This window comes from Pituophis catenifer, unplaced genomic scaffold, assembly GCF_029215685.1.
Source record: "Pituophis catenifer annectens isolate HBS135680 unplaced genomic scaffold, rPitCat1.0.hap2 SCAF_15, whole genome shotgun sequence".
Lineage (NCBI taxonomy): Eukaryota > Metazoa > Chordata > Lepidosauria > Squamata > Colubridae > Pituophis > Pituophis catenifer.
In genome coordinates, this window is record NW_027256895.1 from 17,470,786 (window position 1) to 17,495,979 (window position 25,194).

Here is a 25,194-nt window from a genome sequence, read left to right on the forward strand (position 1 = left end):
TGCTGTGAGGAGAGGCTTAAGCCTGGGTGTGGTCATCGAGGGAGTCACCTTGCTGTTATTGCCACTGAATTAGACCTGTCGATACCAGCCGCCGTGAGAGGGTGGCTTGGTCATTGTTTTTCGGGGCATCAGCTTGAGACTCCTCTCCACTGCCATGAGAGGACAGTGGAGCCCCGGTTCTGATCCGCGCCAAAATGGTGAACTGTCTCTCCTGGACCTTTAAATGTACCATCATTGAATCCTTAGCCTGATTCCATTTCCCCAGGCGGACTTGCAGGAATGTATTCACCGGCTGAGCTCTTTGCCTTGCGAGACTCCCCCCCTCTCGCAAGCCTGGCCTTCCACGTTATCAAAGGCCTACCTCGATGAAGGGCTTTGGAACCCAAAGAGGTGGCATGTCGCGAAGAGGGGGTTGAGGGCTTTTTTATATAAAGTTTTAGCGAATGTCTTAAGGGGTTCTGGGGGGGAGGGTTGGATGAGAAGTAAGGCCGTGGGTATGGGGGATACCCACTAAGGGGAGGGCCAGGTATGGCTGTGGAGCACGGCACAGGGGGTGGGGGGGCCCGGGGTCAAGGGGGGGCTAAAGTTCATCCAGATAAAGTTTTTACCATCAGTACTGTGGGTGGGAGGGGTAGATATGGCAGGAGCAGGGGGCCCGATTGTGTTAGAGGAGTGCGCGCCCGCTGTCTTCGAGCGGTGGCGCGCTCCGGCCCCCAAAGCTCCACTTGTTCTCCAGGTGGCGCAGATCCTCAGGGCCCTGGCCTCCATCTGATGTTATGCAATGCCAGGTCTGTAGTAAATAAAGCCCCCCTCATTTGTGATCTTGTTCAGGAGGGGGGGAGCGGACCTGGCAGGTATTACGGAAACCTGGTTGGGCCAAGAGGGGGGGTCCCTCTTGTTGAAATGTGCCCACCAGGTTTCCACGCATTCCATCAGCCGAGGTTGCAGGGTAGGGGCGGGGGGGGTAGCGGTTATTATTAACGAAGGTCTGAGACCGAGGGAGGCCACTGTTCCTCAGACAGCTGGCTGTGAATCCCTCCTTGTGAAATGGGGTCACGGGGTTCAGATGGGTTTGCTGATCACGTACCTGGCTCTCTGCCATGTGGCAGCAGCCCTGCCCGAGCTACTCAGCGTCATTGCCGCAGTGGCGGTTGATACCCCTAGGCTTATGGTCATGGGGGATTTCAACTTGCCGTCTGTTGGTGAGGCATCTGAGGTGGCTCGGGAGTTCATGGCTTCCATGACAGCCATGGACCTGACCCAGTTAATTCATGGCCCTACCCACATGGGGGGAAACACGCTGGATCTGGTTTTTGTCTCTGGACAGTGGTTGAGTGATCTTGAGATAGGGGATATAGTTGCCGAGCCCTTGTCATGGTCAGATCACTCTCTCCTTCATCTTGACCTCCAAACCGCTGCACCCCACCGCAGGGAGGCAGAGCCGGTAAGATGGTTCCACCCCAGGCGCCTGATGGAACCTGATAGGTTCCAGATGGAGCTTGGGCCATTTCCTGAGGCTCTGGCACACGCCTCAGCTGGAGACCTAGTGGCCGCCTGGGATAGGGCGGCCACTGGAGCTCTGGACCAGGTCATGCCTTTGCGGCCTCTGACCCGGTGCCGATCTCATTTGGCTCCTTGGTTTACTGAGGAGCTAAGGGAGTTGAAGTGCCAGAAAAGATGCCTAGAGAGTAGTTGGAGGGCCAGTCTTTCAGAATCGGACCGGACACTGGTAAGATCTCATATTAGGAATTACCTAGTGGCGATAAAAGCAGCGAAATGTAGCTATTTTGCTGCTCTTATTGCATCATCAGATAACCGCCCGGCCGCCCTGTTTAGGGTGACCCGCTCCCTGCTTCACCAGGAAGCGTGGGAGGACCCCTTGGAGGGTAGAGCCGAGGATTTTGTTCAGTATCTGCATGACAAAATCACTCAGATCCGGGAAGATTTGGACTCCGACTGGGTAGTCTCAGGGGGAGGGACTGGGGCAGGTCTTGAGAATGTTATCTGGGATGAGTTTGATCCTGTGACCCATGAGGACATGGACAGGATTCTGGGTAGACTGAACACGACCACTTGTTTATTGGAACCGTGCCCCTCCTGGTTAGTGCTAGCTTCCCGGGAGGTGACGCGAGGCTGGCTCCAGGGGATTATAAATGCTTCGTTGGGTGAGGGTGACTTCCCCACCGCCTTGAAAGAGGCGTTAGTGAGGCCTCTCCTCAAGAAGCCTTCCCTGGACCAAGCAGTGTTGGCTAATTATCATCCGGTCTCCAACCTTCGTTTTGTGGCGAAGGTTGTTGAGAGTGTGGTTGCGCGACAGCTCTCCCAGTACCTGGATGAAACGATGTATCTGGATCCGTTCCAGTCGGGCTTTAGGCCTGGGTACAGCACAGAAACGGCATTGGTCACGTTGGTTGATGATCTCTGGAGGGCTCGGGACAGGGGTTGCTCCTCTGTCCTGGTCCTATTAGATCTCTCAGCGGCTTTTGATACCATCGACCATGGTATCATGCTGCACCGGCTGGAAGAGTTAGGGGTGGGGGGCACTGTTCTATGGTGGTTCTCCTCCTTTCTCTCTGACCGGTTGCAGTCTGTGTTGGCAGGGGGGCAGAGGTCGTCCCCGAGGCCCCTCGAATGTGGGGTGCCACAAGGGTTGGTCCTCTCGCCCCTTCTGTTCAACATTTATGTAAAGCCGCTGGGCGAGATCATCCGTGGTTTCGGGGTGAAGTTCCATCAGTACGCTGATGATACCCAGCTGTACATCTCCACCCAGGACCACCCCAACGATGCCCTTGAAGTGATGTCCCGGTGTCTGGAGGCCGTGCGGATCTGGATGGGGAGGAACAGGCTCAGGCTCAACCCATCCAAGACCGAGTGGCTGTGGTTTCCGACATCCCGATATAGTCAGTTGACGCCATCGCTGACTATTGGGGGCGAATCGCTGGCCCCCATGGAGAGGGCTCACAACTTGGGTGTCCTCCTGGATTCACGGCTGTCTTTAGAAGAGCACTTGACGGCCGTGACCGGGAGGATTTTTCATCAGGTTTGCCTGATCCGCCAGTTGCGTCCCTTTCTGGATCGGGACTCCCTACACACAGTCACTTATGCCCTCATCACCTCCCGCCTGGACTATTGTAATGCTCTCTACATGGGGCTCCCCTTGAGGAGCACGTGGAGGCTCCAACTGGCGCAGAGTGCGGCCACGCGGGTGGTTATAGGAGCAACATGGCGCTCCCGTGTAACACCTCTCCTGTGTGAGCTGCACTGGCTCCTGGTGGTCTTCTGTGTGCGCTTCAAGGTTTTGGTGACCACCTTTAAAGCGCTTCATGGCTTAGGACCTGGTTATTTACGGGACCGCCTACTACCACAAATAGCCTCCCACCGGCCAGTACGCTCTCATAGAGAGGGTCTCCTCTGGGTGCCATCAGCCAAGCAGTGTCGACTGGCAGCCCCCAGGGGGAGGGCCTTCTCTGTGGGGGCACCCACTATCTGGAATGAGCTCCCCCCGGAGATACGGAGGATCCCGGATCTGTGCACCTTCTGCCGTGCTCTTAAAACCCTCTTATTCCAGCAAGCCGGCCTGGCCTAATTTTTCTCCCCTTTCTTTTAAATTTTAAATTTTAAATTTTAATTTGTCTTAAATTTATTGGGATTTTAATTGTTGTGGGCCAATATTATTTAATTTGGTTTTAAATTGTTCTTAACTTTTGTATTTCTGTATTTTATCTTGTGCCTGTTCACCGCCCTGAGTCCTTCGGGAGTAGGGCGGTATAAAAATTTAATAAAACATAAAACATAAAACAAACATGTAAAGAAAGATCGTTTACAATTTTCTTTTCATTAGCTGATGTTTGTTGTTCAGTTCAGGTCTAATCACAATGATAAAACACTTGGGAAGAAAGATACACACTAATAAGCCAGCACTGGAGGAAATCATGGAGAAGATCTCCACAGCCAACATATATTTCCCCCTCGTGCTTAGATAAGTTGGAACAAAGCAAAGCCAAACACTGCAGAAGACCAACATGCTGAAGGTGATGAATTTGGCTTCATTGAAGCTATCAGGTAACTTCCTAGCTAAAAAAGCAGCAGAGAAGCTAACCAGAGCAAGAAAACCCATAAAGCCCAAAACACAGTAGAACATGATCGATTCCTCATTGCACTCCAGGATGACTTCTTCAGACATTGACTGCATATCAAAATCTGGGTATGGTGGAAAAATTGTCAACCATACTATGCAAATAGTGGTTTGAACAAGGGAGCAGGAAAAAAGAACAAAAATGACCATTCTCCCACCCACCCATTTCCTCATTTTGGAGCCAGGTTTGGTGGCCATAAATGCTAGAACAACTACAAAGGTTTTGGACAATACACAAGAAACTGCCACAGAGAAGATGAGTCCAAAAGCTGGTTGTCGAAGGAGACACAGAATTTTGTTGGGTCTCCCAATAAATAGAAACACACAAAGGAAAGATAGGAGGAGAGAAACAAGGAGTGTGTAGGTGAGATTCTGGTTGTTGGCTTTGACAATGGGAGTATCTTTATACTTAATGAAAATTATAAGCACCAAAATTGTCTTTAAACAAAAACAAAGAGAAAGGGCGGTAAGACTGATCCCCATGGGTTCTTCATAGGATAAAAAGCTAATCTGCTTTGGAAGGCATGTATTTCTGTCAGGGTTTGGATAATGATCATCTGGGCACCGAAAACAGTCATCCATGTCTGAAAAAGAACAAAAGAGAGATTTATATTCTGCACACAAAAATCTCGTGACACCGAAAGGCAGAGCAAGAGCTGCCTGTAAGATGCCAGTCAGACTGGGAGTTGATAATACCCTTCATCCCCTGCCCCACCTCTCTCCACCTTCCACACTCCCAAATTGCATCAAAATAGGGGTGGGTTGCTAAGTGAGAGGCAGGAAGCCTCTCCATGCCTGGAGAGGGGGAAAAAAGAGACGGCAAAAGGAATTCTGTCTTGCTCCATGTGCCCCAATGATAGGCAGCGGCAGCCGAGTCTCCTTTTTTCCCTGCCCTCTCTGGCACTGGAAACCAAGCATCAGCTACATGTCCAGTCACCCATGCAGAGATCAGCTGGGCTGTGGTACCAGGTGAGAGGACACAGGAATGGCAGGCAAGTGGGCTGGGCTGTGTGTGAGACTGTGGGGAAGGCAGGCAAGCGGGATGGGCTGTGTGTGAGACTGTGCGGAAGGCAGGCAAGCGGGATGGGCTGTGGAAGCCCCATGGGAGACCACGGCGAAGGCAGGCAAGCGGGCTGGACTGCAGGGATTGTGTGGGAGACCACAGGGAAGGTGGGCTGGGCTGGGGGCCATGGGGGTGGCAGCAGGGTGAAGGGTGAAGGAAGGCTCACTAGGCAGAGATCAACTGAGCCACATTGTTGAGGCAAGTGAGGGAACCAAAGAGCAGCAGCTCTAGTAAGCGGGCGAGGCAAGAAAAGGAGTCACTGGGAGGGGAGGCATGGGTGGGGCCAGCCAGTGGTGGGATCAGCCAGTTCTCCGAACTGTGCAAAAAGTTAACAACCCATTCACCTGAAGCAGTGTGAACCAGTTGAATCCCTCCTCTGTATAATAGGTACTATATGCTTAGCCCCATTATATCTTGAATCTCCCTACCCTTCTCCTCTGATATTTTCCCTTCTGGACATGGAAGACAATCATAGCAGCAAAATGACTCCCCTTCTTGCTTGACCTTGCTGTATCCTGCCCTACAAGGATCATTACATAAAGACCAAGGTGGTGCCTAACAAGAAATTAAAAAAATAATATCTTTGATATAGGAATTTCAAGCATTATAAAAATTAAAATGTAAAGCAGCCAAGAAATATCAAACCTATATCATTCATACATGTAAGTAGGATTTCCTTTTTCACAGGAAGAGCCCTAACCCTGGTCGTGGTACCAGGTTTTAGAGTCTCACAAAAGGTGAGCATAATTGTGGCCATCTTGACCTCCAGAGAAGTTCCAGTCAAAGTGTTCTAGTGCATAAAAGGAACATTTTATAGGCTTTAAGCATTCTTTGGCAGGTGGAACCTGAAGCATATTCCACCTGCCTGCCTGCCTGCCTGCCTACCTGGAATGGACTGGAAGTGAAGTGAAGTGAAGTGAAGTGAAGTGAAGTGAAGTGAAGTGGAGAGGAGAGGAGAGGAGAGGAGAGAAGAGAAGAGAAGAGAAGAGAAGAGAAGAGAAGAGAAGAGAAGAGAAGAGAAGAGAAGAGAAGAGAAGAGAAGAGAAGAGAAGAGAAGAGAAGAGAAGAGAAGAGAAGAGAAGAGAATGACAGAGTTGGAAGGAACCTTGGAGGTCTTCTAGTCTAACCTCCTGCTTAGGCAGGAAACTTTACACCACTTCAGACTGGCCACCTATTTAACACAGAGAATAGTCATATTACATATGCTAAATAACCTAGTAGTCATTTACTAGATGCTCTGTTGAATTCTACACTAGTTAAAACTTCTGAACTCTCTTCAAAGGCAGCTCCATGTCGATACATAATCCATATGACAGGTCATGAGGAAACTATGACAATTATTTCTATACCAAATATTTCAAATGTAAACGTTCATGCACGTCTTTTTTTCCTTTCCCCATGAGATTTCTACAGAGGTTAATCAAGAGATGATGCTATGGATTTTCTATCAATAGAGAGACATTTTTATGCTGTATAAACGAAGACAGACAAACCTACATTCATACATCTAACCTGAGGAAATCCTACTGGCCACGTGATGGAATCCCCAGAGATATTGAAGAATTTATCAGGTGGAGCTGTGGGGTCTATTCTCCCAACTTTGACCCTAATAAAGGACTGGTTTGGGAATGTGATCCAGTTGATAATATCAAATCCGCCAATGAATTCTCCATTTTTGTCAAAAGTGATCTTTTCACCAACACTGTTGTTGAATGAGACACTTCTTAGAAAGGAATTAAGCTATAATAGAGGATTAGAGATAAAAAGAGGGAGGGAGGGAGGGAGGGAGGGAGGGAGGGAGGGAGGGAGGGAGGAAGGAAGGAAGGAAGGAAGGAAGGAAGGAAGGAAGGAAGGAAGGATGGATTTATACTGGATATTGCTTGTTTGCTTTAATTTTAGTTTTAGATTAGGACCAAACAAATAATACAACAATCATTTGAAAACAAGAATAGAAGCAAAATATCATATTAATACAATAAAATGAAAATGTATAAATATTGTGTGTGTGTTTACACAGACACAAACTTACATACAGTATATACACACACATACACACACACACACACACACATATCTTTATTTAGCTCACAATCACCTGACTTAGAGGTTATTTGTGTTCAATCATAATTCAGATATAGAAGGTCAGGTTCAGCTAGTAAGAATACAGGTATTTCTAATTCTAGAAACAGGTGTTTCTAATTCTTTCTATTGCCTGGCTATGGTGTTATAAGTGTGGAAATATATACCTACACCTCAGTGGTGAAATGTAAAATTTATTACCACGGGTTCTATGGGTGTGGCTTGGGGTGGGAGGTTAATGTGACTGTTTTCTTTTAAAAACTTTTTTTTTTTTTTGCTTTTAAAAGAAAAAAAGCCTCTGACGATCAGGCAACTCATCTGGGATCATCAGAGCTTTTTAAAAGCATTTTTTCTACAACCTCTTTGGCTTTTAGAAGGCTCTGACGATCCCAGCTGAGCCCCGTGATCATCAGAGCCTTTTTTAAAAAACTTTTAAAAGCATTTTTTTGGCAGAAGAAAAAATGCTTTTAAAAGTAAAAAAAAAAAAAGCCTCTGATGATCATGCGGCTCAGCTGGGCATGGGGGGGTGGGCAGAAATTTTTGCTACTGGTTCTCTGAACCACCCACTGTCATCCCTACCAGATCAGGTTATCCAGTCTGAACCGGGAGCATTTCACCCCTGCTACATCTCAGAGATGACCCAAAGTGACCCAAAATTTCCATTTACTATGTCATAGAACATTCCCTACAAATGGTTAGAAAGGACGACATTATAACATGCAAACTCTTCTAGTGCCTTTAGGGACTATCTGTATTGATAAACTGCATAAGTTGAAGATGGCTCTGTTGTATTAACAAAAAATTTTCATTACAATACTCATAAATTTGACAATTAATCAGGTTTTTTCAGGTTGCAATTGGAACAAATATGTATAAGCATTTGAAATAATCAGATAAATCAATATTTTCCATGAATTTCCTAACTCTTGATTAACTTGATTAATTTTTTAAACAAAATTGACTTCTGAGTGTAGAATAACCCTGGCAGTGAGAAATAAAGCAAAACAGCAATGCAAGTGAGCCTTAATAGAAGGTCTATGATGAAATTCATGAAGAACATCATCAGGATATGCCTTGAAAATTGGGCATACAAAAAGGTCTGTATTATTCATTGCAAACATTGCAATCAAATCATCTAGAAAAAAAGATTACCAAGCCTCTGATCCAGCCCAAAATGGAGATAGAGTGGACCATCTACATCCATCTGCTTGTAGACAAATTTTTATGATTGTTAATTTGATGAATTGAAGAATATTCAAAAGGTTGTTGCAGGAGTTTTATACGAGCATATAAATATTCCAGTTCAATAAGTCACAAGTTTATTTCACTTTTATAATCATATCAATGTCCTAAAAATATTATTCATTAAGGTTGATGGACAGATGTTGCTACTACATATATGGTACATTTCTCTGCTTTAGATCTTACCTGCCATAACACTTGGTTCGGAAACTGCTGCCTTCTTTCTTTCACTACTATCTTTTGCCTGGACTTCAATAAATACAGAGATTGCAAAGCATGTGCCACAGCATAGACTGCATTGTAAATATTATAGCTATGGCCACTCATGCGTGTTTCAAACACAGATGTAGGAAGGGTCTCAAGCCTCTCCTGTCCAGTACATTTGTTCTCAGACGTTTCTGTTTCAGGATTGGTGAAGAAACAGTTGAATGCCTGTTCCCAGAAATCTTTCCTAAAATAATCATGCTGGTTGTTGATTGGACTTATACTTTCAAGAAACTTTGGAAAGTCTTGAATGTCCTTTGTGTGAACCGCAAAGGATAAAGCACCTTGCAGGAAATGGATATTCCATGATCTATGAAAGGAATTGGAAGTGTAATCTGTCTGAGCTGTTGTAACCCAGATTTTTGTCTTCTTTGGTATATCCTCCACTTCTGAAAATTGCAAATACATTCTCAGAAAAGTTATGGACCTAATTTCACCATATAAGACTATGACATTGGCTGTGCTGGTCATGAGAACTTGGTATATATGGAGTCCTTCAGCTACTTGAACATTAAAATCAATGTAAAATGCTACATAAGGAAAGACTTGTATGAAATCAAAGCAGATGCCATGCTGGGAAAACATGGGAAGCACCTCCTGGACAAATTTCTCTCCATTGTCATCATTCACGGCCAGAACTCCAATCCAGATCCACCTAAAATGCAACAAGAGCTGGAGAAGAGCACTATGCTGGTGGGATTCATCTGGAAACATTTGTTGGAAGAAAACGGCTTGAGTCTCTTTATTCATGAGTGGAGCAGAGCCATAGGTCAGCTAAAGGAAGCAAAAAACAAAGATTGTTGGGAGCTTCTGAAAATCTGTACATGCAATTGAATCTTTGGGTGTCTAGATTCAGCAGTCCATCTGCATTTAAAAGACAAAGGCCACTCTTTTGAAAACAACAAAATCCACATTTTGGACAAAGAGAACCACTGATTTGAAAGTGGGGTCAAAAAGGCCATCCATGCCAAAACTGAACAGCCCTCTCAACAGAGTGGAGGAGGGATGCAACATCATCTGTCTCCAGTCTACACACAGTCCTGTCAACAGTTCCAAGAAGGCTCCACACCCACATTAAGGTCACCTTAATGTCTCACGAAAAGAATGAAAATGACCAGCTGTCTGCAAGGAGTATACATCCTTTCATTCCCCAGCATGCAGTAAGAGCTGAACAAGCTTCTTGGGTGAGAAGAAAAATGTATTTTAAAAAACCCAGAAAGTCCAGTTACCTCTTGAAAAAATAACCTTGGGACATTTATTTCCAAACATATCCAGGATACAGGAGTGAAAGCAATATTTTTGTGGAAGAACTCTCATTGTGTTTGTTGTCTTTGTAAAGAAATGCAAAACACATGCAGGCACACACACACACATAGCAGAACTGTACTAGAAAAGGAAAAAATAATGCTGAATTTAAATTTGGTGTATGGAATTGAAGAATATTGACATATTGCGAACACATTCTGGGCAAAGTTGTCATTAGTCATTCTAAATTGCCTATCCAATCAAACAGAGATGAATGTCTCTTCCAAGTCCACAATCTCTTTTCCTTCTTCCTACTCCAATCTTTCCAGAATATTTTGGAGATGCTATTGGGCTACAGAAGGAAGCATCCATGGATGCCCAAGACACTTAAAACACCATAGCTATTGTCTTCTTCAAAATGCCAAATTTCTCTGCTTTTCTACTGGAGAAGAATACAGACATGTTGGATTAGAAATGAAGGGAGGTTTCTCAATGTTTAGAGGACATAGAGACTTTATTACAAGTGGGATCCCTAAGTACTGATTTTAAGCAGGTTGATTTCCTTATTATTTTGAAATAGACATACAGGCCAGTTCTTCTCTCTACTTACTATTTAGATAAATCTTCAAAACTTCCTTAATGGGTATCTATCAAAAAGTTGTATACAATCTGAACATGCTCTTCATCATAAAAGCTATCACTCTAAGCTTTTTTTTTATTATTATTGCAAAAGTTTTACAATTACGTTTTCACCCCTTTCCCCCCCCCCCTCAACCCACCCCAAACTTCCCAACCTCCCTAACCCTCCCTAGCCCTCCCGTCCCCCCGGACTTCCACACAATATACTCATGTCAAGTAAAAAAACCCCCTTTGTGTAAAACTTGAACCCCTCCCTCCCCCGTATAATTTTTCATCTTCATTACATTGAAATATAATATCTTGATATATCATTTTCAAATGAAAGCTATTTGATACTTCCTAGTTTGATATTTGTTCTGAACATAATCTATCCACTTTTTCCATTCCCATTCATAAGTCTCTTGTGAACAATCTTTTAAGTATGCTGAAATCTTCGCCATCTCTGCAAAACTGGCCATCTTCAAAGTCCATTCCTCGATAGTGGGCAAAGCTTCATTCTTCCAGTATTTACCTATCAACAATCTTGCTGCTGTTATCATATACAATAACAATTTTGTTTCACCCAATGTAAAACCCTTAACTATACCCAATAAAAACAGTTGTGGAGAAAATTGAATTTTTTTCTTCAAAACATTCTGCATGACCCACCAAATTTTTATCCAAAAAGCCTTAACTTTCCTACAAGTCCACCAAACATGATAATATGTAGCATCTAAACAATCACATCTCCAACATTTTGGCTGAACATTAGGGTACATACACGACAATTTTTTGGGGTCTAAATGCCATCTATAAAACATTTTATAAAAATTTAAGCTTCTTCAGGTAGTCAGTCATCACTCTTACCTGAGGAACTTTGTAGATGTTTAGAACAGTTCCCACATGAAGACAGATGTCAGGTCCCATAAGGACAGCAGCCAGGTTTTGGGGGACCCCACATTTGTAGTTAGGAACGAATCTACCCTGGGTGAAGGGAAGCCCCATGGAAGCAAGGTAAGTCCAACCTGGACTAAAATTGCTATTATAGATGTGAAAGCCCAGTGTGACATTGGGCAGGATCTGAGGATTTTCATTGATCTCCTTGAGAGCAAACAGTAAAGCCAGAATGTGCTGGTAGTTTTGATAAAATATTCTGTAACAAGAATTACATAACACATTTAAAAGAGTCTGCTTCAGATGATGGCATGTCCAATATTCCAGACTTATATCTCGAAGAAAGAAACTCTATTTTCCTACAGTAATAGCAATTTAAATATTAATCATAGGTAATGCAGTTCCCTCAGATTTTACTTGTACTTACATTATGTACACAAATCTATATTTTCTACCAAAAATGAATTAGATATAATTTGTCATAATGGACTTTTGATTTGCTTTCATGTGGCAGCATTAAAATGTACATTGAAAATAAATCCAGGTATCCTATGTTTGAAAAAAAGGTGTTTCTGGGTTTTGTTATTATAGCTCAGAAGAAAGATTTTTGAGCATTGTATAATTAAACAGCTGCAAAAAATCAATCTATTAGGAACGTACATAAGTCCGTCTTGAAGCTCCTTAGAAGGATGTCGACTGAAATCAGTGGGATCAGAAAATGATGAGAACACAGAAATAATGCTACCAATGCTAACTTCTCCAAGCTGATGATATGTGTGACGAATAGGAACAGGCTCATCATGGTCACATTGAACATTAGGATCCTGGCATGCCACTTGAGGCATTACTGTCAACAGTGATGCCATCAGTGCTAACATCATCCACAGAAGTCTTCTTTTGCTATACAAATGTCCCTGTCTGCAACATGATTCTTGAAGGTGCCCAAGTAAAACAGTCTGACATGACTTCATCAACTGTTTTTCAGGCAACATAGACAGTAATATCTACCACTGTTTATACTCATAGAGTTCTAAGGGCTTCTAGTTTGAATGTCATGGGAAACATTAACAATGCTGTCATGGTCAGGTTATTGTTTTGCCTTGGAGTCCCATAGGATTTGGAAGATACAAACAGGCTAATTTCATAATGATAGCGAAACAAGCTCCTCTATAGAGATTTTTTTACATTCACAACTAAAAAAAAAGTGAGGGCTTTCTGAGAGAAGAAGTGATGGAAAAAATTGAAATCACTATATATCTCAGTGTAGAAATATGGAAAGAGAAATAGAAGTATATAATAATAAAAGTAGATAAAAACATGATAATCCACCAGATGGATTCATAACTGTCTGACCAACCACATTCAACGTGTAGTCCTCAATGGGACTGCATCTACATGGAGTGAGGTATGCAGTGGGGTACTCCAGGGCTTTTCCATTCATCTCCCTCCTTTATGCGGACTCATTAGTAGGCTTCCCTTAGACCTAGCTTGCTGAAGATCTTGCCTTTTGACAAGTGGTTCAGCAAGTCCTTCATTAGGGGTAGGGGGGTAGGTATTTTGTATGCAAATGGTGTTCATATCCCTAAAATCAACACATAATCTCAGCCCCTCCTCTTTCTTCTCTTTGAACAGTACAGGGGCTGTCACTCTAGATTTTGCAATGTCGATGAATCCTCTAGCTACGTTGGTATCAATGTACTTCCTCAACTCTGTCATTTCCACAGGTGTCATGGAGTACATTCTGGGTTTTGGTAACTTGGCCCCACGTTCTAATTCAATGGCACAATCCATGGCTCGATGAGGGGGGAGGATGTTACATTCCTCCTCACTAAATGGCTCGGCTATGTTTCCATATTCCTTAGGAATCTGGGGGTCGCCTGGAGGTAGGTCTGAATTGGTGGCGGCTGTTTCTGGAGGTTGGCAGTCCCTTGGGAGGAGGGACCAGGGGAAGTGGGCCGATGCCAATTATGATCTTCCTGTATCTATCTTCCCATTTAATGGTAGGGCCCCCATTTTTCAAGCCACACAAAGCCTAATATGATGGATTCGGACATCTTGGGTGCTACTATAAATTGTATAAGTTCATGATGCATTCCAACTTCTAATTTAACCAGTTCTGTAATGTGGGTGGTTGGTACCCCTCCAATTAATGTTCCATCCACGTGTTTGAACTTAATTGGGCATTTCAGGGCTCTAGTTTGTATCCTTAATTGTTCAACAATTGGATGCCAAATTAGATGTCTGGTACAACCTGTATCTATTACTGCTGATACCTCTCCTTGCTCTCCAGTCTCAGGCACCACCAATCTCACTTTAATTGAAAAGGGGTGGTGGCTGCACTCACCATCAGTCATCTTCATCGATAGCCTCGCTGGGAGGGGCTCCTTTGGCCAAAGGTTCCTCACTCTCCTCGGTGGGGAGGGGAACCTCTATGGCTTGTTGGGCAAATCGCCTGGAGTCTGGGGGCTTTCGTGAAGCCCTACTGCCTCTGGTGGCCATGACAGGACATTGTTGTGGAACTGGTGCAGGTGCCAGGCACTTGGAAGCTCGATGACCCATTTGTCCACAATGGTATCATTTGATAGTCCCTGTAGGTTAAGAAGGAAGGGCCTCAACTGGCTTAGACAGAGGACATCTAGCCAAAATCCTCTGAGGTGGCTTCTCTGCTGAGGGTTTGCGGTGTGGGTTGATTTCTCTATCCAGAGCTATGGACATAGTATAGCAGTCCTGTAGCCACTCTGGCATTCCTCGAATACTATATGCTTTTCTGACTTCCTGATAAATGACTTCTTTAAAATAGTGTAGGACTATGCAGTCTGGTCAGTGGCCAAGGTTCACTGCGACCCATCTAAAGTCCCATACAAAGTCTTTTATGGGTCGATTACCTTCCTTCATCACTTTTATTGTGGCTTCATTCTCTTTGATTCAATCAGGGTCTTCGAATCTGGTATGGAACAGCTCAACAAAACCTTCAGCATCAGTTCAGCAGCTCCCTCATTGTGCAGCTGGACCATCCAGTCCAACGTGTCTCCTTCATTCATCCCCTCTGAAATTGCAGATACTAAGTCGCAATCTGTTTCATATTGTTCTCCACACTGCTCTATATGGGCCCAGACTTGGCTGAGGAAGTAAACCAGGCTTACCATCAAATGTGGCTCTAAAATGGGGTGGTGGCGGCCTTTCTGTGGAACGGCCACGGCAACGGGCGGTGGGGCTGGGACCTGCTGTTGAGCTGCGGCAGGCGGTAGGGTGAACATCAGTGGCTGAGCTGGAAACTGCGGTGGCACAGCTGCTGGCTGCTGGATTGTGACTGGTGGTAGGACAGGGACCAGCTGCTGTGCTGGTTTTTGAGCTGCAGAAAGGAGGGGAGCTGGCATCCACTGGCACTAGACCCACCCCTGGTCTGGATAGAATCCCCAGCTTGGGGCGATATATTCCACAGGGGGTAGATTGAAGGCAGGTTGGTGAGGGGGGGCAGCTGGAGGGGATAGCGGACCCCATGCGGGGTGCATCTGCTGTCTCCCTCCTGCTGCATGGCCTGGTTGTGCCGATCCGATCCCCCGGTCATCCCTGGCTGCGTGGAGAGTTGCCAGTGCCACCCTAGTTCTGCCAGGTCCTGGATCAGGAAAAGTAGGTTGTGTTAAGCTCCATCACACTTGAGGATGTTGGGGCCGTGGGGCATAACTTCCACTTCAAGTCACTCAAAACGCTCTGGGAGCCAGGTCAACAATTGGCTCAAAGACAAAGGCAACAGTTTCCAGTCTCAGGAGTTTCTAGACCCAAAGCTGTCACATCTCTCCATTCTGGCTCGTGGGGTGACTTCATTGGGCTGGAAGTGGCACAATATTCAGGTAGTCTTTCTTCCGGTCCATTTCTAGAGTTGGATCAGACTGGCAACTTTTCCAGGAATCTGACTCCTTGGGCCAAATGCCCAGCCTTCATGTCATCTCTGCAGCTTCAAGGGCTTGCACCACTTCTTCAGAATACTGGGTCTCGATGAGTCCTTCAGTATTGGTGGCTCCCTCAGCAATCTCTTCTTTTTCCATCTTTGCTGAGTCTTCCTGCCACCCGAGGTTTAGGTCGGCACTGGGCTCAGCACCCAGACAGCCCCCTCTCAGGGTGCCATTAAATTTTTGAGGGATTTGGGTTAATGTCACCATTGCAGAACAACCCAACTCTAATTAAAAACTCTAAGACAGGCATTTTCTCAAAGTTCCCATTTATTAGAGTAGGTATACTGGCACATCTAGGAAAACCTGAATCTGAGAGTTCCAGGTTTTCCCTCAGTAAATCAAAATCCCAAATCCAGCCTCCCTGCACCCATCAGTCCATCACATGGCCTAATCACCATCCATCCCATTGTGCCATCACTGCAACCAGTCCTCATCCAGATGCAGGAACACTATGACCTTGACTGAGGAGAAGAATGCTGTTGTGTCTAATTACAAACACTCTACTAAATCCCCCCTCCTACTTTCCCAAGCGCAAGAAGTGGAAGTGTGGAAGCTTCTGGTGTTAGTAATGGATTCATTGTGACCAACTACACTCAATGTGTAATCCTCCACGGGACTGCATATACATGGAATGAGATATGCAGTGGGATACCCCAGGGCTTTGCTTTAGGCTGAGTACTCTTCAACATCTCCTTCAATGATTTGGATGAGGGGATAGATGGGCAAGTCATCAAATTTGCAGATGACACCGAGCTATCAGGAATACCCAACACTCCAGAAGATAGGCTTAAGAGACAGAAGGCTCTTGACAGACTTGAACATTGGGCGCTATCTAACAAAATGAAATTCAATGGTGAAAAAAGTAAGGTTCTACATTTAGGCAAGAAAAACAAGACGCTCAGGTACGGTATATGAGATACCTTGTTCAATAGTGGTGACTGTGAGAGGGATCTTGGAGTCCTACTGGACAATCACTTAAATATGAGTGAGCGGTGTGCAGCAGCTGCCAAAAAAGCCAACACAGTTCTAGGCTGTATAAACAGAGGGATAGAATCAAGATCACATGAAGTTTTAATACCATTTTATAATGTCTTGGTAAGGCCACATTTGGAATTCTGCATCCAGTTTTGGTTGCCAGAATGTAAAATATAAGTTGAAACTTTAGAAAGAGTGCAGAGAACAGCAACAAAGATGATTAGGGGACTAGAGGCTAAAACATATGAAGAACAGTTGCAGGAACTGGATATGTCTAGTCTTATGAAAAGAAGGAGTAGGGGTGACATGATAGCAGTGTTCCAATATCTCAGAGGCTGCTACAAAGAAGAGGGAGTCAAACTATTCTCCAAAGCACCTGAGGGCATGACAAGAAGCAATGTATATATAATATAATATATATATATGTAGGTCTTTGGTTATTCGGGTCTTCTCCCACGTAAAATTGGAAGTGTCTTGTCTCATTCGTCATCTTCAGGCTGGTGTTCTCAGCTTCGTGCTTCCAGGAGCAATGTGAGATCGCAGCTGTCTCTTCCTTTTAACTGCTAGTGGGGGTGTGAGCTGATTGGGTGGGAACTTGGCTGTATTCTGATTGGGTGGAGGTGTGTTCTGATTGGTTAGGGGCTTTGCTGTGCTCTGATTGGATGGGGGTGTGTTCTGTTTGGGTGGGGGCTTGGTTGTGCTCATCTTAGTCTGAGTTGCAGGGGGATTTGAGCTGGTGAGCTGTGTTGTTGTTGTTTGGCTTCATGTTTGTGGCCATGCGAGCTCTTCACGGTGGGTGTCAGTCTGCTTCATGTATGGATTGGAGGGGTTCAAAGTGGCTAATGATGCAGCTGCGGTCTGGCTTCTGGTCCTTGGTCGTGGCTCATTATCAGTGTGGGTTTGAGTCTGCTTTCTGCGTGGATGTGTGGTGGTGACATCCTGTGTGGCTCTCGTGAGTATGGGTCTGGTGTCATTCGTCGTGTTAGGGACTCGTTTGTCAATAAGGGCGGGTTTCCAAATGGCTGGTAGGCGGGAGGTATCATCTCATTTGTTCATGCTGTGTGGGCATTTTTCTATCTCGATGGCTTCTCTGATTATTCTGTTGTTAAAGTGTTCAGTTTTGGCGATAGTTCTGGTCTTTTTAAAGTCAATATCATGTCCTGTGGCTTTAAGGTGTTGGACCAGGGAAGAAGTTGGTACCTCTTTTCTGACTGAGTTCTTGTGTTCTTCTATGCGTGCACTTATTCGTCTGTTGGTTTGTCTGATGTATGTGGTGGGGCAAGCGGTGCATGGGATTTCATATACTCCTTGATTTTCTAATTCAATTTTGTCTTTGGGGTTCCTTAGGATGGTGGATATTTTTCGGTTTGTGCAGAATGCTGTCTTGATGTTATGTTTGTGGAGGATTTTGCTTATTCTGTCTGTAGTGCCTTTTATGTATGGGAGGAGGGCTTTGCCGTTTTCTTGTTCTCTGTCTTGGATTTTAGTGGGGTTTTCTTTTTGGATTAGGTTGGTGATCTTATTTCTGTGGAATCCATTGGATGTTAGTACGTTAGTGAGAGTGTGTAGTTCGGTTTTTAGGTGTTGTTCGTCAGCTAAGCGTTTTGTTCTGGAAATGAGTGTCTTGGCTACAGAGTTGATCTGGGCAGGGTGGTGGTGTGACAGTGCGTGCAGATAGCGGTTTGTGTGTGTTTTCTTTTGGTAGATAGTGTGTCCTAGGGAGCCATTGGATTTTCTGTAGACTAAGACATCCAGGATGGGAAGTTGGTTGTTCGCTTCTGTTTCCATGGTGAACTGTATTTTGGGGTGTAGGCTGTTGAGGTGTGTGAGGAAGTTGTCCAGTTTTTCTTTCCCATGTGGCCAGATTATGAAGGTGTCATCCACATATCTGAGCCAGAGTTTGGGTTTGTGATCAGATTTTTCTAGAGCTTGGGTTTCAAAGTATTCCATATAGAGGTTGGCAATGACAGGTGAGAGGGGTGATCCCATGGGTGCTCCTTCTGTTTGTTTGTATTTCTGTCCATTATAGATGAAGTATGTGTTGGATAGGCAGTGGTTGGTCAGATCTAAGATGTGCTTGTGGGGGGGGGTTATATTTGTTTTGGATAACTGTCAAGGCTTCTTTGATTGGTACTTGGGTGAAGAGGGAGATGACATAGAGGTTCACGAGTAGGTCACTGGGCTGTAAGTTTTGTTGCTTTATGATGTCTATGAACTGGAATGAGTTTTTTACGTATGAGGTGATGGATTCTGCATAGGACTGTAGTTGTTTGGCGAGAAATTTGGCTAGGTTTTGTAGAGGTGAGCCTATGGAGCTGACTATGGGTTTAAGTGGGGTTCCTTCTTTGTGTATCTTGGGGAGACCATAAAGCTTAGGGCATCTGGATGATTTCTCTCTGGGAATGATTCTTTGCTGAATCTCTTCGCTGATGGGGGAGGCTTTTATTTTGGATCTGGTGGTTTTTTCCAGGTAGGTAGTGGGGTCTGTGTTTAGGGGTTTGTATATGGAGTCTTGGAGTAGGTTGGTTAATTTGGTTTGGTAGTCAGATGTGTTCATAACCACCGTGGCATTGATCTTGTCTGCTGGTAGGATTATTATGCTGGTGTCTTCTTTCAGGTTAAGTAGTGCTATCTGTTCCTCTTTGGGTAAGTTACTTTTGGGTGGCTTGCTGGTGCAGAGGATGTTGGTGATTTCGAGTCTGATTCTGTTTGCGTCGTCAGGGTTGATTTTGGTCAGGCTGGTTTCAACTCCGCATATAATGGTTTCAGTGGGGATGCTTTTGGGAGCGACTGCAAAGTTGAATCCTTTGGAAAGGACATTGGTTTCGGCTTTGGTGTGGATCCTATCTGAGATGTTATGCACTGTTTGTTTCATGTGTGGCTGTGAGGGTGGAGGGGATTGTTTCTGGCGTTCTTGTAGTCTTCGGAGTTTGTTGCTGTGTGTGTGTGTCTTGAGGGTGGTCTGTGTTTCGGCTCTCCAGACGGCAAGTTGTTTGGATTTGTCCCAAAGTGCGGGGTGGATCTTGTTGCTGAGTTTGAGGTGAAGTGTGAGGAGATCCTTGTTGATTCGGTCTAGGAGGAATCTTTTTCTGTGGAGTTCATTTCTGATTATGGCTAGTTCTGTTCTTTTCAGAATGTGTTTGGTGGCTGCAGAGTTGGAGTGGAATTTCAGTTGGAATTTTGATCTCGGCAGTTGTGTGGGAATGCAAGAAGGTTTTATGATAGGCATTGATCAAGAAAAACACGCAAATTCGTGAAGCATTCCATATTTTTAAAAAGAGCCTTGGTAGCACAGTGGTTTAATGCACCCTGTAATTAACACAGCTGCCTGCAATTTCTGCAGGTTCGAATCTTACCAGGCTCAAGGTTGACTCAGCCTTCCATCCTTTCTAAGGTAGGTTAAAGGAGGACCCAGTTTGTGGGGGCAATAAGATGACTTTGTATAAATATACAAAAGTATGAAGGCTATTGCTTAATGCATTGTAAGCTGCCCTGAGTCTCCGGAGAAGGGCGGCATATAAATCAAATTAAAAAAAAAAAAGAAAGAAAAAATTATAGCCAAATAAATATAAATTAATTTTGCTAGTTTGTTAACCAAAGTATGTAGGAAACACACTACAGTAATAAAGGGTGATTTAATATACCTGATATCAACTAGGAGACAAATGTTGCATCAAGTGGAAGATCATTCCAGACCAACTGACAACTTTGTCATCCAACAGGTAGAGGGCTATAGGGGCTGCTATAATGGACCTAATGAGCCACAGTGGTGCAGTGGTTAGAGTGCAGTACTGCGGGCTACTTCTGCTGTCTGCCAGCTCCCTGCAATTTGGCAGTTCAAATCTCACCAGGCTCAACTGGTGTGGCCAGGGCAATATTTGGTGATACAGCAAATTCCGGAGGCTCCTGGAAAATGCTGATATCTCAGCTGCTTTAAGGGATCCGCAGGATCATAGCTGTTCTGGAGGAACAGTGAAGAACGAATGCACAGGCAGGCATGAACAGAGAAGCCGCAATTTCTCTTTAGTGTCTGCATCCAGCCTCGACCTAGAAGCATGGGAAGGCAGCCATTAGGAGTTGCCAAAAGCCAGGCGGTCACATGCAAGAAGATAAAGGAAAAAGAAGAAGGTGATTATCTGGGTAAGACGGTGGTCTTGTAAACAAGATTCCTCTATATATTTAACTCCTGAACTTTTAAAACCATTTACTCGAGAAAATTGGCAAAGAGAGAGGGGAGGAAAAAGTCTACCTCCCCACTTCTGGAACAGCGGCAAAGAAGTGGAAGCCATTAATAAAAGTTAATTAACAAAAGCCGAAAAAGCAATTTAATAAACTGAAAGCAGATTGGGAAAAGAGGCATTTTTGGCTAAAGAACTGTAATTTGCAAATCAGAGTTTGGAGTTTTGAAGCTGGGGGTTTATTTTTTCCTTTAAGATTACTTTGGATTGCAGAGGAAATTAAAGAGATAAATTGGACAAAGGAAAAGACGAGAAGGGAGTGACCTTGGGGTGTTTTGGAAACTGGCAAGAGGATTTTGATAAGAAGTGATCTAGTGACTTTGTAATAGAAGGGGAAAGATATAGAAGAAAAAAAGAAGAAGAAGGAAAGCTGTTTGCTGTTTCCTTTCGTTTGATGGGGCTATAAATTCTGGAAGATTTTGGAATAGTGGTACTTTGGAATATTATTTTTTTCTTTCTGGTTTTTCTCTTTTTGTGCCTTTTCCTCTTTCTTTTCTTTTCTTTGTTTCTTTTTCTTTTTCTTTCTTTTTCTTTTGTAGAAATTCCCTCTTCCTGGACTTAAAAGAGTTCATTGGCAGGGTATTATTATTATTATTATTATTATTATTATTATTATTATTATTATTATTTTTTTATTTTTAAAGCTTTTTTGGGGGAGATATATACATATTTTTTTATCTTTTTATCACCTGGTTGGATATTTTGGGCAAACACCTGAGTTTTGGACTAATTTTTATTTCTTTTTTTGCACTGATCTGGTTCTATCTTCTCTCCCCCCTCCCATCTTTTTAATTTTTATTTTTTTCTCTTCATTTTAGCCCTTTTGGGCTGTTTGATTGTTCTTGGCTTTTTATTTAGTTTATGGATTAAATCTACATGGATTAGGGTAGCAAGAACCTGAAGAATCTGATTGGGCATTTTGAATTTAAAAAGATTGAGTATTTGGATTATAAAACTGGGTAGTAAAATTTGAAAAATCTTTTCTCTCTTTTGCTTTTCTTTTTTCCTTCTTTTTCCATTTCCTTTTTCCTTTTTCTTTTTGTCTTTTTGGGGCATCTTGGCTGTTTTTGATTTTTCATTGTTTTTGGTGTTGTTTTTTCAGTTACAGTCTTTCTACCTTTTTTTTATCTTATATGGATTAAATCTATATGGATTAGGGTAGCAAGAACCTGAAGAGTCTGAGTGGGCAGTTTGAATTTGAAGAAATGGAATATTTGGATTATAAATTGGACAGTAAGATTTGGAAAAAAAAACAACAAGATGAAGAAAACAACACAACATTCATCATCACCATCAATATCTGCAGCATCTGGTACTATTGGGCAACAGAAACAACAGAACCCATGCCACAGCAAGAGAAAATAAACATAGAATTAAAAATATGCTACAGACTATATATGAAGATCTTAAGACAAGATTAGACAAGGTAGATGGGAGAATGGAAAAATGGAAAGAGAATTGAAAGAAGTTAAAAAAAATGATAGGGAAAAATGAAAAATGATTGCAGCAAATGGAAGAAAAAGCAGAAGCAATGGAGAAAAAAGATGAAGAGATGGACTATAGACTTACAATTACTGATAAAAATCAGGAAAAAACAATTATAACCCCGGAAATGGATAAAGCTGATTTTTATCTAAGATTACAAAACATTGAAGAAGAAAAGGGAGAAAATTTAGCAGAGAAAATTGCAGAGATACTAGCAGAAGCAATGGAAGAAAGTAAGGAAGAGATATTAAGTGGAATCGATGAGATATACAGAGTGCACACAAGATATGCAATGAGACATAATCTACTAGAGAAATTCATGTCAGATTCACCAAGAAAACACTGAGAACAGAGATATTGCAATTGATGAGAAATACGATGATAAAGCATAAAGGGAGAGAAGTAGTGGCACTGAAACAAATTCCAAGAAGAGTGAGAGATTTGAGAAAAGAATATCAATTTCTTATGAAATGTTTGATAAAGAGAGGAATACATTTTACATGGTTGATTCCAGAAGGAATATTGGTGACCTGGGAAGAACAAAGATACAGACTAGATTCAGTAGAGAAAGGAGAGTTATTTTATAAACAATACATACATGTCCAAGAGGAAGGAAGGTTGAGGGAAGAAAAAGGGGATGAACAACAGGAGGAGAAGAAAGAACAGCCAAGAGAGACAACAAAAGAACAAAAAGAGAGAGCATTAAGAGAAGGAGCAAGGGCGAAAGAAGTTAAGGAACTAAGGGAGATAAGAATGACTAGATCAACAAAGCAAATAAATAAATAAGAAATAGAAGAAGACATTAAAGTAACATCATTGAATATAAATGGATTAAACTCAGCAATAAAGAGAAGAAAAATATTCAATAAATTAGAGAAGTTAAAATTAGAAATTATATGTTTACAAGAAGTGCATATTAGAAAGCAACATAAAAAATTTGGAGCAAATAAAACTAGGGACATTGTATACAACTTTGGCTGGTCAAAGCAAAAGAAGAGTAGCATTTTACATCAAACAGACAATACAATCCTCATATACAAATATATGAGGATGTGGAAAGAAGAGTATTAATGGTAGAAATTGTAATGAACTATAAAAAATATTACTTGTGGGTATATATGCTCCAAATGAAAATCAAGAAGAATTTTATGCAAACATTATATGGAAGTACCAATGTGGCTTTCAACAATAGAAGTGTTGACACATTCAAATATGATTAACATGGACAAGATTGTAAGATATAAAGACATTTTAACAAAGAAGGGAGAATTAAAACAGAAACAAGACTTAGAAAAACAAGGGATTGAGACTGACTGGTATACATGGCTGCAGATACAATCAAGATATGATAAAGACTTGAAACAATATGGTTTTAATTTGGGGAAATCACAGTTGGATAAGATAATGATTGGAAAGGATGAAAAATGATTAAAAAACTGTATAATTATTTGTTGCAAATTAGATTGGAAGATGAAGAGACAATGATAACATGGGTGAAAAATTTTGAATATGCAATAGAATTAGAGAAATGGCAACAACTATGGGAAAGGAATTATAAATTGACAATGGCAATTGCATATAAAGAAAATCTAAATTATTTAGATAATAGGAAGTTAAACGAGGAAGAGGATAAAAAAGAAATAGAAACCCAGATGACACCAGAGTAAATGAAAAAGGGGGATGAGAGGTGTGGAAGAAAGAAGATAATAAGAATAAGTGTACAATTATGATGATAATACTGATAGAATAAATCCGAAAAGAAATTGAAAGAAAATATATACTATTAGATTAATGGAGTTGTTCGGATACTATACAAGGAGAATATTCCACAGCAAAGAAGATAGAAAGGAGAGAGGAGTAGAGGGTAGGAAGAGGAGAGGGAGGGAGAGGAGTGGAAGAAAGGGGAAAGGAGAGGAAGGAAGGGTAGGGGATAGTAGTAGGAGAGAAGGTGAGTAGGGGGAAAAGAAGAGAGGAGTGGGGGAAAGGAAGGGGAAGTAGGATGAGGGAGGAGAGGAGGGAGAGAAGAGAAAGAGGAGAAAAAGAAGGGTTGTTGCAAAATGAGGAAAGAAAAGGTAGAAGAGCAACTCCGAATGCAATTAAAATGCCTTATTTTAATGCTTTCTTTAAGGAAAAGAAAGCATTAAAAAGAGAACATCCTTTATGTAGGATTAATTATGTATAAGAAAATGTACATTTTATATTATGTGTATAAGAAATAAAACTGAAAAACTTTTCCCAAAAAAAAAAAATCTCACCAAGCTCATAGTTGACTCAGCCTTCCATCCTTCTGAGGTGGGTAACATGAGGACCTCAAATTGTTGGGGGCAATATGCTGACTCTGTAAACTGCTTATTAAGTGCTATTGCAAATTCTTACTAACAGAGAAAAGGTGATAGAAGGGGTTGAAGTTACCAGAACTTAGGGTGAACCAGACCATGTCTTATTGGAATTTAATATGATGCAAACACAAGCAACAGAACAAAAAACATTGTCTTAGACTTTAATCCAATGTAAAGGGGAAAAAAAATCCAAGGTACCATGCAATATATATATATATATATAACTAACTTTTCTAGGAGAAAACTCAGTTCTTCACATCCTTGAAGAAGATAAAAGGATCAGAGCCATCTAAATCATACAGAGGAAGCTTTTTCATGAGGTAAACACTGAAACATAGAGGTCCTATGTAATGGACCACTTGCCGCAACCTACTGTCCATGGCCAATTCACCACAGCCAACTTGCCACAGCCAACGCTGTGTGGGAAAACTCACAGCAGGGCAAGAATTACACTAATATTGAAGAAAGAGTAGAATAGAATCAATAAAGAAAGGAGGGATAAAATGAAATGTGAATGATAAAAATTATGATGAGTTGACTGTATTGAGTTGGCCGTGGTGAGTTGTCTGTAGGTACATTCTGCTATGTAATTGCATATGCTGTTACATATGGCTTAAATGTATACTTGGAAAAATTATCAGACACATATATAAAGAAAGATCAT

The 25,194-nt window shown here is 42.6% G+C and overlaps 1 protein-coding gene across 1 annotated transcript; it reads right to left on the reverse strand.

The window, feature by feature from the left end:
- Window positions 1-3,820: 3,820 nt before the first annotated feature.
- LOC139324497 (vomeronasal type-2 receptor 26-like) lies at window positions 3,821-13,331 on the reverse strand. The gene is made up of 6 exons (XM_070954208.1): window positions 13,045-13,331; window positions 11,514-11,799; window positions 8,706-9,557; window positions 6,711-6,938; window positions 5,844-5,988; window positions 3,821-4,200 (listed from the first exon to the last, which is right to left on the reverse strand). The coding sequence occupies exons 1-6, from the start codon at window positions 13,329-13,331 to the stop codon at window positions 3,821-3,823; spliced, it is 2,178 nt and encodes a 725-aa protein (XP_070810309.1).
- Between the last annotated feature and the right edge of the window lie 11,863 nt (window positions 13,332-25,194).